The sequence below is a fragment of the Terrapene carolina genome, unplaced genomic scaffold, assembly GCF_002925995.2.
Source record: "Terrapene carolina triunguis isolate 2854851 unplaced genomic scaffold, T_m_triunguis-2.0 Scaffold58, whole genome shotgun sequence".
In the NCBI taxonomy this organism is placed as follows: domain Eukaryota; kingdom Metazoa; phylum Chordata; order Testudines; family Emydidae; genus Terrapene; species Terrapene triunguis.
Window position 1 is genome coordinate 68,392,407 of NW_020664409.1, and position 16,529 is coordinate 68,408,935.

General features: G+C 39.7%; 1 protein-coding gene across 1 annotated transcript in view; it reads right to left on the reverse strand.

Moving 5' to 3' along the window:
* CNGB3 (cyclic nucleotide gated channel subunit beta 3) overlaps window positions 1-13,758 on the reverse strand; it is a 116,703-nt gene extending 102,945 nt beyond the window's left edge. Inside the window, exons 1-2 of the mRNA XM_029913349.1 lie at window positions 13,639-13,758; window positions 8,286-8,361 (exon numbers count right to left, since the gene is read on the reverse strand). Of these exons, the coding sequence (XP_029769209.1) occupies window positions 8,286-8,361; window positions 13,639-13,758 (196 nt within the window). The remainder of the gene's footprint in view (window positions 1-8,285; window positions 8,362-13,638) is intronic.
* Between the last annotated feature and the right edge of the window lie 2,771 nt (window positions 13,759-16,529).

Below are 16,529 nucleotides of genomic sequence, written 5' to 3' on the forward strand. Positions count from 1 at the left end.
GAGACAATTATGTGACTAAAAGCAGGGCGTTAGAATGGAAGTCAGATTGGGCCAGTTAGGCACATCCCTGGGATGGATGGATTCTGCTTCAGGAAGCACAGTGCCTCTTGTAGCTTCCCAGTGCTCAGAAGGACTCATACTCTAGAATGGTGCAACCTCTTCCCCCTGTATGCCCAGCCAGTTCCACTGCACAGTGCAGGCAAGATTGGAGCTAAGACCTTCCTTGTCCTTTCTCCCACCCTTTGGAATTTTTGTTACATGTGATCACCTTACACATTTCTATTACTCCAGTCCTGTTGGTCATGCACATCTTCCTGTGTAATATTCCAGTTCTCCTCTGTATTGACAATGCCTCCATTGATAAAAGTTCATGTCATCAGCAGATTTCATTAATACACTCCTGCATTTTGTGCCAAGGTCATTAAAGAAAATTTTAAATAAGATCCAGTCCATGAGGAAATCCACTTCAACGTCCAACCTGATAATTCTCCTCCCAGCACCAACTGATGCCATCTCCCGTTTAGCTAGTTCCTTACCTACCTTACAATTCTTGTACTAATCCCCATCTTCTCCAGTTTAACTAATAATTTCCCAGGTATGGTGTTAAATGCTTTACTGAAGCCCAGAACGATTAGATGTACTGTATTTCCTGTCTAAAAACAACAGTTCTTATCAAAAAAATATCAGATTAGTCATCTACCTTTGATAAACCCAATACCATCATATCTTGCTTCTTCCATATCCTGGCACTCACTAAAACCTGGATCCCTATCTCTAATGCTGTCTTCCCAGCTGTTGCTCATTGTGTACCTCTTACACATGCCCACCCCAAATAGTCACTAAAGGAATACCGTGGGGGCATTGGGTTTCTCCTTTCCCTCTCTTTCCAGCCCCTCCTCACTTCTCCATTTTTGAACAACACTCCACCCAGTTCCTGTCTTCTCCCCACCCCATGCTGTTATCCACCATCCACCTGATTCTGCCCTCTCCACTGTCTTTGATTTTGACTCATGACGCTCCATCTTCCACCTTCATCTTTGGTGACCTCAACTTCCATGATGACATTCCACCTACCCATTAGCCTTTGCCTTCAGCCTTTGCCTCCTTACTTGTCCTTCAGCCTTGGATCAATTCTCCCATTCATCAAAGTAACCACTCCCTTGATCTTTTCTTCACTGAGAACTGCTCCCCTTCTGATCTTTATATTGCTGAGTTCCCGGTCTCTATCACCTTGTCTCCAACATCACTCCATCTCCTTCTCCCCACCCTTCCAACCAGTCTATCTAGGTCTAGGTCTGTGGTTTCTCAGCTATGCTCATTCCCCTCTTCCTTGCTCTGCACACCATCCTTGACTCTTTTACTTCTTTTTCCAAAATCAAAGTCCATTCTCCTATCTATATACCTTACTGCCACCACAGTAATTTGATGTTTTCTGAGCAACAAGTGATTAGTTTCTAAAGAGAATCTTGCTTTTCAGAAAGCACTTACACTTCCCTGAAGGAGAAAGGAAAGGGAAGAATAACTAGTGTTTGCACAGAAAGGATTTACCTTTGTTTTAGTCAGACTTTCTGCTCACAAATCCCAGGGTAAAATTTTTAAAAGCACCTCAGTGACTTGGATGCTTTTGAAAATGGGACTTATGTTCCTTAGTCACCTAGGATCTTAAGTCCCATTAACATTCAATGGGACTTGGCTCTGAAGTGACTTAGACACTTTTGACAATGGACTTAGCTCCTCCAAATTCAATTGGACACATCCAAAAAATGTATCCCCAAAGAATATCAAAGTCCAGGACTTTAAAAAAATATGGATGATGTTCTAAGAATACTTAGCAAGTATAGTATTTTAGTGCTAATGTGATACAACTCAGCGAAGGGGTCTCAGAGCCTTTTAAATATCATTCTAATTCCTGATCCTCTTTTCCTTTACACTCTTCACTGAATTTTTCCAACAGTTAAAATGCAGCCTTCTGGTCCCATAAAATGTATGTTTTGTCATTAAAGATTACATGGAGCTTGACTATGTTTAATCTACTTGCTTTCACTCCTGCTGCTATGAAATGTTGTTTAATTTCTCTCTTCTTTTTCACCTCAGTGGCAAGCTAAATGCTAAGAAAATAAACCTTCTCTCTTCAGAGTAGATTCCTTTTTTGTGTGTGTATGTTGTGGAACCAGGCTTCATTTTTAATTGGAACATTGTTCTGAGCAGTGATAACTGCTAAGGATGAGGATTAAATTTGTATCTTCGTTTAAGACTGTCTGATTTGCTGATTGTTCCACTTCAGCCACATTAATTTCTCCACCTGCCTTCTTCACCTAGGTTATGTGTTCAAACATTCATAGAATCAAAGTTCCCCTCCAGGGAAGTCATACAAGTGTGTAGGTTACCATGCCCAGAAAGGATTCTTTCAGAATGTTTCTAATAGCTAGCTCCCTCTTCCTCAAACTTATAAGAGTATCTAGATAGTTTTATGACCCCCATATTATCTAAACATCTACCAAGGATTTATGGATTTATCCTCACATGACCCAAGTGAGGTACATAAACTGAGACACAAAGCAAGTAAGTGACTTGCCTAAGGTCACACAGGAAGTCCATGGCAAAGAAGGAAATTGAACTCAGATCTCCTGAGTCCCACTCTAGTACCTAACCACAAGATCATGCTTCCTCCCTCTCTGCTATGAACCTGCTCTATATGTCATATACCAAGGCAAGATTTTAAAAATCTTATTTAGGCATAATATGCTGCAGTTAGCACAAAGTGGGAATGCTAAAAATTCTCTGGCTTTGAGTGTTCTGAACTATAGTTTAAAGGAAATGCTGTTGTTTAGAAAGCAGTTTGTGCAATCTGCCGACACTCAGCCTCCTGCAGCTAGGCTCTGACCTCAATGCAATTTAGTTTCCACTTCAAACTCTGCTTTTAAAGTGTTACCATGCATAGTTAAGTTGGCCAACATTTTAATCTTTCTAGGAACTAAAAACACATTTAGTCTTTACTATCAGGTATAAATCTACACTAGTTTTCCAGGCAACCATTAAAACTATGTTTTACTGCACAAAGAAGTAACTATTCAAAATATCTTTGCATCTTATTTTATATGGCACTTTTTCCCTCTTACGCATTCTCTTCTATATTTCCCTCAATTGTTGAGAGACAGTTCAGTCCAATTAGATTTCTTATACTGAGGGTTTGGAAGAGAACAAATGTTCCTAAGTAAAAACTGCCAACATTAATGTTAGTAATAAAGTTTAGAAATTTGGTACTTGCAGACTGCATGAGTTTAATATATTTAGTAAGATGTCCTTGGGGGTGACGTGATTTCATAAGCATAAGAACAAAGTTGATTAAAAATGCTCATTTAAAAAAAAAAAGTCTGTAGCAGTATGATGGTAAAACACATTTTTGTACATTTATAATGAACATGGAACACCTATTGTACTTGTTTTTTGTGATGCAGCTTTTTTTTCCCACCAAAGAAAAAAATATAAGCAGGCAGGTTGACATTTTAGAATTAGCCAGTAAAATGTAATATACAGCTGATTCAAAATGAAATGTCGCACTATGACTATATGGGTCTAAACTGTGCAACTGTGTTCTTTCACACAAGGACCAGGAATAATTGTAAATCAGGCAGAGTTGATCCTATGAGTGTCCACACATCCCTAGGAACCCACCATTTCCCCCCGTAAGTATGGGGCTCATCAGCAGGAAACAACAGAGGAGAAGAAAGAACGCATGCATTAGTTGATCACAGGAATACTATAAGCCACCAGTGTAATGCATCCATAAAAGAACCTCAATTAGAATCACATCAGTATCAGGTGAGATATCAGGCAAGGTATTTCCAGTAGAGATAGGGAAGTAGTAATGCCACTGTACAGGATTGTAGTAAGATCTCATCTGGAATACTATGTACAATTCTAGTCACCCATGTTCAAGAAAGATTAATTCACACTGGAACAGGTACAGAGAAGAGCTACTAGGATGATCAGGGGAATGGAAGTGTCCATCTTACAAGAGGAGACTAAAAGAGCTTGGCATGTTTAGCCTAGCAAAATGAAGCATAAGAGGAGATATGTTGCTCTGTATGAATACATCAGAGGGGAGTAAACACCAGGGAGGGACAAGAGCTATTTAAGCTAAAGAACAATGTTGGCACAAGAACTGGCCTTGAATAAATTTAGTCTGGAAATTAGAAGGTTCCTAGCCAGGATTTAGGGGCAGGCGACCCAGGCGATTGACTGCAGTGCTGGGTTGGGATGGGGAGGCTGGGCTTGAAGTGCTGTTTTTGTTGTTAGTGACAAAAGGGAAAATACAACGTTTGAAGTAAAATATTTCAGGTATCCCATATGCGGACTCATTTTTCACTAATCTTCTAGAATGTTCTGGACCTTTGTAGAATCTTGTGGAACCTTCCAGACTTTCAGAGAACTACATTTTCTTTGAACCTCCTAGAATGTTGTCAGCCATGCCCTCACGGGCAAATAAGGGGCAGGGTGTCACCAGTCAGTCAGTGAGATATCAGAACAAAGTGAAGTGAAGTGAGAGCCCAGCTGCGATATTGTGAATCTTATTTTACTGTGTAATTGTGAAAGTGTTCTTGTGTTTTAAGACTTGAAGAGTGTAAGTAGCGACTAAAAAAGGACAAATGCAATAAAAATAAGGTATTCAAACGTTTAACAAATGGGGCAAGGGGGTGCCAAGGACACTCCTCACCTGAGGTGCCATTTAGTTTAGGGCCAGCCCTGTTCCTAGCCATCAGAAGAGTGAGATTCTAGAACAGCCTGGCAATAGGAGTAGGAAGCAAACAACTAACTAGTTTTAATATGTAGACTAAATTTATTAATGGGATTATATGATGGGGTAGCCTACAATAGCAGGGGACTGGACCTGATGACCCATAATGGACCGATAAAGTCCCTTCCAGTCTTAAGAAGTCGTGGATGGAGGTAATGTTTTAAGATATAGAATAAGTATTCCAATGGGAGGAGAAGGAGGGAAGGTCAGAGTTTGGGAATGGGTATGAGGTGAGAGGAGAGGAAGGGTCAGCAGGATTAAGGTGTTGAAGGAGAAGAGTAGAGACGGAGGTAGGAACCGGGCTGGGGCAGAGGTCACTGGAAGAAGAGAGGGAGAAGGTGAGTGAGAGGCATACAGGTTTGTAAATAGTTTTGTGGGAGACATGGAGAAGAAGTGTGGGAGGAGGGAAGAAACTGAAACAGAATCTGAGTGGAGAGAATGACCAGCGGATAGAGACTAGTCATCAATTATGCTGTGAAACAATCAAAGGTGCTATTGAATAATAGTTCAAAGAACCAGTGAAGCAGTAGTATGGTCAATCAGTTATGGCAGGCAGTAAATATGCAAAGCAACAGCAACATGAATCAATAATGCAGAGAATCTGCAATTAGGTGACTCGGAATCAGTTAAGCAGATAAACAGATGTAGGGAATCAGTTAAGGAATGAATCAGTTATGGAGCAGATCAGTTATGCAGAGAATTAATTACAAAGCAAGTCAAACAGGAAGAGAATTGGTTATGGATCAAAAATACAGAGAATTAATTACAGATCAAGTGAGTTATATAGAAGGTAATCAAAGGGATTAGGATATGGTAATGGATAGTCAATGAGGAAGCTGAATATACCAGGTGTTCTTGAGTGAAGTGAGTAGCCAAGTACTAATGAAAAAGGTTATAAATATGTATCCTGCTGAGTACCCAGCTGTGCTGCAACACTGCGCTGCCCCAGAAGGCACCAGAAGGCAGGGAGGAGATGGTGGCTGGTCCTGGCTGCAGGAGGATGTGCCAATAGATGCAGGAGAGGTCCATGTGACTTGCCTGCAGCCATGCTGAGTCTCCAGAGCCCAGTCAAATTTGTGTTTAAAGGCTATTCAGTTGCATGAAGGGAATGTGGCCAGAGACTTTGCTTATCTATTTTATTTTGATTGTACCAGAAACCCTGTGTACAAATCAGAAATCCCAGATACTGTTTTCTCTGCTTAACCTTTAACTTTTAGATCTGTTGAGCTGGGTGTAACCCTAGCCCTATCATGGTAATCATAACTCCCCATGAGTATCTAAATATTCAGTACAGACAACTGTAAAGTGCCAAGCATCTATCCTGTCATTACATGCTTCCCACAGACTTTCTAGACTTTCTACTCTGTCCAACAGCTGTTCCCAGTGACTATGGACCTGTCCCAAATCCTGTTAGAGTTAATAGGAGCCTTTCCATTGACTTCAGTGGGCATTGGATCAGGTCTTATAGCAGTCTACTACTTACAACTAATGGAGCTACTCCTGTACTTTACGTGGTAGGGGCATATGCTTGTGGTACTGAATTGCCCAGGTTTTCTATCTATGTACAGTCATGAGTTCATGACACACACACAATCCCTATTTGGTGTATATATCAAGGATTGCACAACTAGAGTACCTGTCTGGGGTAAAAATATGCATTTGCAAAACTAAAACATGACTTGAGGCTGGCTGAAAATTTGTCCTTAAGCATCCTCCAGAACATTATGGGGGAGTGGGGGGAGGAGGGGAGCAGCTGAATGTGAACACATTGGATGAAGATATAGTTGCACTGCTGAGCTATAGCAACATGGATAAAATGCATTTTATGTTGTAGTTCCCTTCTATGCTATCCCTTTATTTATTTTTGACAGGGAAATGGTAACTCAGTACTGTAATGAATAGGGTCTTGCATAAATTCATCTGCAAAAATAAGATCAGCTTTTGGATGGCAAAAGAGGCATTTGCCTGGATCAATATTTCATTTTTTCATGGAATAGCATCGGTGATTTAATGTTGCTAAAGAGCCACATAACATGTTAGATTTTGTTTTACAATTGTTGCTTACTGCTACGGTCAATGTATGTCAGATTTTGTTTATTAATTCATGGCTTAGTTCTACAGCTATTTCAGAGCAGAATGAGAGCATGGAATGACTCGATTGTTTTTTCCTTCAAATTAAAAAAAAAATTGTCATGAAAAGAATTGTTGTGGAAAGAATCATCCACGCAGTGATTTTAGTTCACAGACTCAGAGCCTGAGGCCAGTTTATTGACATACAAACCAGTGCGCACTGGGGTGCAGCTCGAAAGCTAGCACCCCGAGCCCTACACGCACGGGCTTTTTATTTCATTAAACCACAAGCAAGGTACAAACAATACGTCATGAGTTAAGAAATTAGGGACCAATCATAAGCAGGGCATGGGGTGAACACGAGCTCGGAAACAAATTACAAGCTGGGGTTGGGGCGATCACGAGCTGATCACGAGCTAGGGTGTTGGGGTTGGGGTCAGTCCTCCCTCCTCCCCTTGCCTACTTTCTCAACTTCCGAGAGGTGGGTGTAGAGGGATGCTCGGTGGTTTCCGCAGAGGTGGTGCTCTCGGAAAGGAGGCCCCCCTGTTCTGTTCCTCCACAGAAGGAATTAGTAACGCTGTTTAAAATTACACAAAATGCAAATAGGGATTTTGCATCGTTCCATATTCTGTTCTTCCAGTGATCCTCAATCCTTTCTGGCTTTATGCTCATACGTTACAGTCCTGGACATCTTTTGAATAGAGTCTGCCAATAATACCAGACTGTGAGGTGGGTCTGTGATATGGATAAATATCCACTATGCACACCACTAACTTGATTTTTGTGTGAGCTCAACACGTGATTTGAATTCAGAACGGGAAATGATATCTACCTATTGTGCCATTAGATTAGTTTTTAAATGAAACATGACCATAAGTACATTTAAGGGATATGCAGAACTCCTTCTCAAGTTGAGAAACACAAATGCTTTAAAATGAAGCTACATTGTGCATAAAAGGAATGAGGCTGAAGCCAAGGAGAGAGATCTGGAGTGATGAGGTATATGTGAATCATCACTGTAGAGGTATTTATTAAATCCATACGAATAGCGGAGATCATCTAAAGATGGGGCATAAAGGAAGAAAAATGGGGGCTAAGAACACAAGGGGATTGGAGTGGAGGAATAGCTGCCAAAATCTGAAAGGCCAGTGAGATAAAAGGAAAGGAAAGAGAAGACAGTGTCAGTAAAGAATAGAATTTTGTAATGGATTGTTACCAGTTTGAGGTCAATGGGAATTGAAGAGGCTTAACCCCTCACAGGAGGAGATCAGCACCTGGCAGAACTGGGGACCCTGTGGGGAAAACACTCGATTTTTCAGAGGAACTTTGATACTCAAATGCACGTTGTCTGCTGCTCTATACTATCTGAATATTGTTCAGGTACAGTTCTGGTTCAGGTAAATGGAATGTTACTGACCTTGTTGCTTTGGTTCTGGTTGTGCAGTATTAGCAGTCTCGCCTTTCTGTGGCTCATTTTTGTTTTTATTTTCACCCTTACGGAAGCAAACAGAAGAATTTAAGATGTATTTTAGGAAAAAATATGGTTCAGGCATAAAGTGTGAAAATTCATTACTTAACTGCATTTGTCTCTTTTAACAATCTTTACTCTTATAATATTTCTTTTCACTGCTGATGTATGCATGATGTATGGATATATATATGTATCTCACACACACACAGCCCCCCCAAATACTAGAACATATATTTATATGCGTACTTGAAGGTATATTATATATATATATAGAGAGAGAGAGAGAGAATGGTCACGTGGTTATGGCCCTACTATAGGACTAGGGAGATCCAGGTTTAATTCAGTTCTCTGCCAGAGATTTCTTAGCTGAACTAGAGCAAGTCACTGAGGGTATGTCTGCACTAAAATTGTCAGGGGTGAATTTCAGCTAGAGGAGATGTGTTCTAATCAATCTAACATGATAAATATAGATGTGGTGGGGATGTGGCTAGCCACCCCAAGTACAATCCTATCTGAAACTACAGGTGTGTACTTGGGGCTGCTTGTGCAGCTGCACTTCTATTTCTAGCACAATAGCTCAATCAGAAATTGCACCTTCCAGCTCTAGTATAGACATGTCCACAGTCTGTCTGTCTGCCTCAGTTTCCCCTCTGCAAAATGGGGATACTAGTACTTCCCTACTTCACAGAGGTGTTGTGAGGATAAACACATTAAAGACTGTGAGGCACTCAGATATTTTGGTGACAGGGACCATATAAAATAGATTGTATCCTGGGATAAATATATTTAACACTGAAGTGTTTGTCCAAGGACACAGTTATTATTCAGTTAACAGGAAGTATCTTCATTAACTATGTTGGGCTATTCTCCTGCAGTAGGGAAAGTTGGTGGCTGCCCAATGATTCCTGCCCTCATCCATTTTTTAAAATATGAATCATTAAGTTTCCTTGCAAGACATCACAAATGTTTACCATCCCAGGCACAAAGCTGACTTGTTCGCTATTTATCACAGTGATTGATGATGAAAAAATTACTGATATTTTACTTGATCATCAAAAAATACTAAATTTGGATGAGCAAGAGAGTAGAACTTAAAATGGCTATAGGTAAGGGCTTGGGCATTTTTTGGGAGGAGGGAGGCAAGAGGGGGGAACAAAAAGCTAGGCACCACAGGGCATATGAAAATGAAAAGGTTTTGTTTTGTTTTGAAAAAGTTAACAACTTTTTACATTAATTTTGGGTTTGTTTTGAGTTTTCGATGAAAGGTTGGATTGGTTCTTAATTTACTCCGAGTGTTTGTTCTTCCCTAACTTTGATCACAGGATCTTTGTATTCTGAGAGTTTGATTCTGAGATCTTGGGAAACAAACAAACATGTACAATTGCAATTCTAGAGAATCTGTGCATTCTCAGGGTAGTGTGGGTGTATAGCAGAACCTGGGAATATTTTGTTTGCTTCTCAGTTGCTAAGTTTAGCTATACAGTCTTTTGCTGTACAGGTTGTTTATTCTGTTTCAGGCTTTTGCTCATGTGAGCCCCGAATACAGTCATGTTAGTTAATACTTGTGCAATGCTCTGAAGATGTAAAATGTTACACAAATATTATTCACACATTCCATCTTCTTTTACCTTTTACATGGTTTTCCTTTATAGAGTTTGCATGAACAGTATGCTTTGGTCTTTTATTCATCTATCACCTTGCAACCTGGATCACTCAATCCATCTTTCCAGATGGAGTTGGAAGTCCAGGTTATGGATAGTACTAGGCAGAAGTGTGGACACATCAGAAGATACTTGGCCTGTGTGTAGGACTGGTTGTGTGTATAGAGTAATTTTGGGTCATTGGTGATAAGGGCTGTGTCACAGGGTGACACCGGCCCTTTAAGAAGAGGCAGTGAGGTCCAGTTCACCTGTGACTCATCATCTGCCTCCCAGTTAGGCTTAAAAGAGGGCACGTGGGCCTGAGAGGGGACAGAGATCTGGAGAGTTAATTAGCTGAGAGCACAGACTGGAGGAACAAGGAAAATGGCAGTTGAGGGCTGCTGGGGAGAGACAGTCTGTAGAGAGCAGAAAACTTTGCAGGCCCGCCCTGGGAAGAGGGAGGAATTGACGGCTGGTGGAGGGGCTGGCCTGCTGACCTTCCAGAGCTAGGGAGCCAGTGTAGGATAGCTGAAAAGGGCAAGGCTAGGAGGCCAACAGAAGGGCAAGCTTGCTGACCTTCCTAAGCTAGTGAGTCCACTCAGGGTGGCTGAAAAGGGCTGAGTCTTTGGACTGTGTTTTGAGCAGAAGAGTCATGAGACTGGGTACTCTCAGATGGGTGGCTTGGCAAGTGGAGGGTCCCTGGAACAAGGGTGGGAAGGAATTGGGAATTGAGTGCTGGTGGTCTCATGGGTGAGTGACCTGGAAGTGATGTCCCTGGACAGAGGAATTGAAGACTTCTGTACCTTTATTTGTACAGACTATTGTGTGTGTAAATGAATAAACTATGCTCAGAGATGGGCCTTTGTATCGAACAGTGAAAGAGGCTGTGCTCTTTTTATGGTTGGACTCTGGGGAAACTGAGACAGATGCACATGGTGTGTCTTGTTGAAGGAGGGTGCTCCAGGTGGGTCCTCTTTATGAGAGGCCATTTAACTGTGTAGATAGAAAAAAAGATTTATACTAAGAACAGATGTGCCAGTTGTAATATGCCAGATTATGAGGAAACTCAGTTTCTTGTATGAAAAGTGATATAATTGATGTGAGTAAACAGAAGAGCAGAAAGTAAAACAAAAAACACATGGGCAATGTTCAAACTCACACATTTGCTATATACACACCTTCATTTTCTGTAGGTAGTCCTAAGTGTAGAAAGGCAGTAACTGGGTGCTTTCCTTCTTAGTACTCACTCTTAGTATGTATAGACTAGTTCTCTCACCATGAGCATTTTACAATTTCTCATTACTTTTTTTTTAAATAACTCCCTCTTTGTTTGGTGTGGACTCTGGAATTTTCCCTCTAGCTCCTCCTCCTATCAACCCCAGAGCAGGGTAAGGCTGCCTGCTCTATCTTTAGAGAAATCAGCCTGACCTGTATTGCTGGAAACAGCATCAGCGCCTTCCTGCAGTGCAAACCTTTCCCCAGGTAAGTATCAGTCAGAAGAAACTTTTCAGACCTGTTTATAAGAAATCTAGTGGCTACCAATATCAGAAATAGAAAAATGAAGGCACAACACAAACAACCTTGTTTGTCCATTCTTCAGGTCAATTAAAGGTACAGTAGCACCGCTCCTGAAAGCAAAATCAGCTTGGGGCTGGGGGGACACAAAAAACAATCCCTCGGGCAAATCTCAGTATAAAATACAGGACATTATTATCCACAGCTGCTGGTAATACATATAACTCGGCATGACCACTCTCCCAGCAGGATATAAAATAATTGAGTTATCAGGATAATAATAGTGATGGATGCACCTCTACATTTTGATATAAAATTCCTATAGTGTATTGCCTATCCAAATAGTATATGAATTGGTATGTATTCCTACCAGATAAGCAGTTCCTGTGGGATCAGAGGAAGGAATATCTAAGAGACTTTGCAATATGTGATACACTCTACAATTTAGGTTCTGTAGGGCCTTTTGTAACTGAACAGTAGAAAATCAGTGGATCAAAGTGGAGAGCTTACGTAATGTGGCACTGGCGGCACATCTGTTGCCAAAAGAGGACTTCCAGAGAGGTGGACTACTACCCGACCCCAAGAGGAAACCAAATGCCAGAATAGAGGAGCAGGCTGCCTCATCAATCCTGAAGATGAGACAAGATACTTGAGGGCTGGGGAGTCTAAGGCAGATGGGCTGCAGAATATCCTGTGTACCAAATCAGAGTGCCACAGAATTCAGGACTCTTGTCTTACAATTTATACCCCGTTTAAGTGGTGTACACATGGCCTTGGCTATGCTGTATCTTGCCACTTTTGATCAAACACATCCCATTTGGGGGATATATGAGCACAAGTGCAGAACATATGCAGAGCTCTCTGAATATGTATTTTTAGCATGTTACATCAATTAGGGCCCAGGTCTGTTGTGCATCCCTGAAACAGAAAATTATTCCACTTCTTAACATGCTTGTGTTGATTGGAGGTCAAGATAAAATACAGGTTGGGCTGATCAAAATTTGCCATTTGGGTACAATTTCAAGAACTTTAAATAAATGAACCTCATTTTCCGGATATCCTTCCATCTTTGAACATTCCAGTTAGCGTCCATTTTAGTCAAAACTATGAAGTTGTTAGCAGGTGCGTCCCCTATAGCAGTGCTACCAGAAGGGATGTCATAGGGATGGTTAACACTGGCAGAGGTGGTGCTAGCCGATTGGGGGCCCTAAGCCAGAATATTTCCCTCCGCCCAACACATACTAAAGAAGTGAATAGGGGGCCCCCCATGAGCTGCTCAGGGCCCTAAGCAATTGATTAATCCGCTTATGCCTAGTGCTGGCTCTCAACACTCAGGTTGTGACCTTGTGGAGGTGACACTGCACATCCTAGAGTGATAAATAATATTGTGGTTTGCCAGTGTTTGGTATACTTGGGCAGACGTTTTTATTTGTGGGAGAAAATGAGTTCCCTGAACAGGATTCTTGATGTTAAACAGTCATTTAATTAAAGTAATAAAGGAAGAATTTCCTTTGCTCCCAAAGCAGCAATTAAGATTAAAGGCACTGGACTGATTGTAAACAATTTATTTTGCTTTGGTTACCAATATCCCAATGACTTGCCCTGTGAAATTATGAGTTATGGCAGGTTACAGCAAATTCTGGATACTAAAAATTCTCATTTAAAAAAGCCAAGTAAATGAATGCTTTTTGGCCTTAGATAGCCTTCAGTTTTTAAATTTTCCATTAATGTACAGTGCACAAGTGAGTTAATACTTTAAACCAATATTTATTCTTTATAATGGAACGAAAAGGTAGCTTTTCTATAGATTTCAACTGGAACTATTTTTGTAAGACATAGCCAAATGATATATGAAGAATGTTACTAAGTTACTTTGTCTTTCCAAGACCGTATATGGCCCAGTAATCATTCAGGATAGGCCCGTTTGTAAAGCAACTACACCAGGGTGAGTGACAGTGTAAAGACAATATAAGGAAAACAAGGAGCAAACCAAAAGGCAGCTGTCATTTAGCACAGATGAGGATATTCAATACAGTAAGCTTCTGGGAAAATCTAAGTTTTGGTTATTGCTACATCTAATTAAATCAGTGATTTCCAAGCACAGACATAATATTAATGGATCTGTGTAAGATTAAATACTCTACCTGCCCTGTGGGTGGCGGCTGTTGGGGTGGTGGGTTAGGAGGGGCCTCTTCATCCTTGGACTTTTCCTCCTCTGGTTTTTGCTTCACTTTGGTGAATCTTGCTTTCAGTTTATTAAACATCTTGCCCATGAGACTGTTTTGATACCTCTGCTGCTCTTTTACTGTCAATAGGGACAGCCCATGGCTTTTCTTGCCACTACTGTTCAAGCCAATTAGACATTTAATCAGGGTTTAGTTCTGGTTAATGCCTTGAAGCAACTCCCTACATGGACAGGCTGTTCCAGTGGCTGCTTTTCTTGCCATTATTACTTTTGTTTTATATCCTAGAATAAGTGACTTCTAGCTTAATCGTTAAAAATTATGCAGAGACTTTAAGTTTCTACATAAATGTATATGGAGGAATAGTGCCTGTCTCCTGGCTGGGGCAAAGCAATGTCCTATGTTTTATATTACACCCGGAGTATTTAACATTAATTTATAATTTTGCATTTACAGTCGAGTTTAGTCATAAAGGCATTTAGAGTCTAACTGGGAAATGAAAAAGGTTAATTGGCCAATCATCCTAGTGCTGCACCTTCTACACAGTGGATTACATGAGTTCTCCAGAATTAATTCCCTCTGCAATCCTGATGCATTCATCTAACAAGTGACATTAAAGAGTGTAAGGTGTCCTTTGAACTTGGTGCTCATTTTTAGCAAGTTTATGCCTTTCAGCTAAAGAGAGCTGCATATTTCAGATTAATAAAGAAAGGTAAAAATATTTCCAAAGAAATCCCAACCAGTACTATTTTATAGAAAAGCTTTTGGTGATAATTTTGAACAGATGAAGATTTTTGAGACAGTACTACAGATTTTAATAGATGGTGATTTTTAAATTGGTGTTTGGACCTAATAGATTTTAAAAGAAAATTATATCCATATTATAAATTATATAGGATGACTTAAAAAACCCTATAAAAAGGATATCATTCTCTAAAAAATTAAATAAATTCAGCAATTTCCATATAACCATATTAGACACCTTTAGAACCTCATTGATTTAGTCCCTATTAAATTCTTCAGGATGTTTCCATAAAGGAAATATATATTTTTAAGATACTAGATCAAAATATTGAAAAAATAAATTTTATATAGATGAACACTCATGTAAAGTATTTGGGGCAGGGTCTGTCTCCTACTATATGTTTCTACAGTGGCTAGTACAATGGGCCATGATCATAGTTGGGGCCTCTAGGTGCAACCATAATACAAATAATAGTAATGTTCATCAATCAATATACAGGCTTTGATCCTGCAGTGAGACCCATCTAGTCAGACCCCTGTGCCCATGTGGAGCCCCATCAGTCATATGTGCTCAGAAGTCCATTTATGTGACTCTCATTGTGGGATGGGAGCCACGGTTCTCAGATTTTCAATGAAGTGGAAATTTAGAAGTGCCCTCTTTATTAACATGCATTTTCTGGTTTAACAAGTCAGATGACTTTCCCTCCCCCTTACTCCAAAAAAAGCCAAATACTTCTAGCAGAGGCTTCAGACCACATTAACTCTTACATATGGTAAATTTCAACAATTAAATTATAAATATATAAACCATTTTCACTGGATTAATTATACAATCTGGATTATAGCTTTATCTTTTGCATCTGAGATTCTGGCCACATATTCTTTTTTCTATTTGTCTAACAGAGAAATTTTAAGGAGGAAAAAAATATAAGAACATGAATCAGCTAAAGAAGACTATTTGTTCTTTTAGTGGATTAAATTGGGGTTTGTATAAATCTTAATGGATTGCTACATCAGAATCACACCTAGAGACTGAACCTCTTGCAGAACTCCTGGTACCTCATTATGAAACTGAAGTCCTCTTATTTTTTTTTTTTTTTTTTTACTTTTTTTAAGGGTCTATTTTGATTTTTTTTTCTTGTAGGTTTTTACCATCTGTAATATAATACAATTAAAACATGTTACATTCATTAAAGGGAAAAACAGGCACTCTGTGAAGCATTTCTGCAGACTTACATGCTTTTCTTTTTAAAAGGTTTCAGTAAGTAGCAGTGTTTTAGCTCTTTTTGATTATAATATTTGCGCTGCTTTTAATTTATAATTAAAATGCATGAGAAATGAATGCAATAGATACTATGAGGAAAATGCCTTTGGGAACCTGTTAGTAACTATTGACATCTCTGAATAATGAATGTTATATTGGTTTAGGCTGTGACTAATGGAATAAATGTTTGGGAAAAAAAACTCTATATGTTACCATTTCATAAACAGTAATCGGGTCATCATGAACCTGATACACTGGTACAAATGGGGCTACTTGTTCACCTCCTGCTCTTACATATCACTGACTCTGGATAGGTGATTAACCTGCTCCAATATTTGGTTATTTTTTATGTACTATCGATATTTAGTTATTTTTATCATCTATTGAACACACTAAAAGCACTTCAGGTAATTGAACACCATGATCTGCTGCTAAGTAAGAAGATTAATGGTGTGGAAAGCAAGGCAGATAAGCTAATTGGATACAGACTCTTAGCTATGTTGGCTTTCACCGATATTTACTATATGTTGTATTTATAGTAAAATCTAAAGGATTTAGGGATTTCTGAGCTGCCTTGTGCTTTCTTTTGATACAGGCGGAGTACTCCTAATGTTTAATAATGTATCATCTGCAGTTACAAAGATTATTTCAAGAGCTGACAGCTTTACAATATACACTTTAACTCCTTGAGAAACGCCATTTATTTACCCCTTCATTTATTTCAAAGAACACTTTTTCCTTCTGTTGAAACCTTAGTTCCTTTACTATTTAAGTGAATGGCATAGTTTCAGGGTTTCCATATTTTTGTAACCTTTTTGTAGAAGTCAGGGCCGGCTCCAGGCAC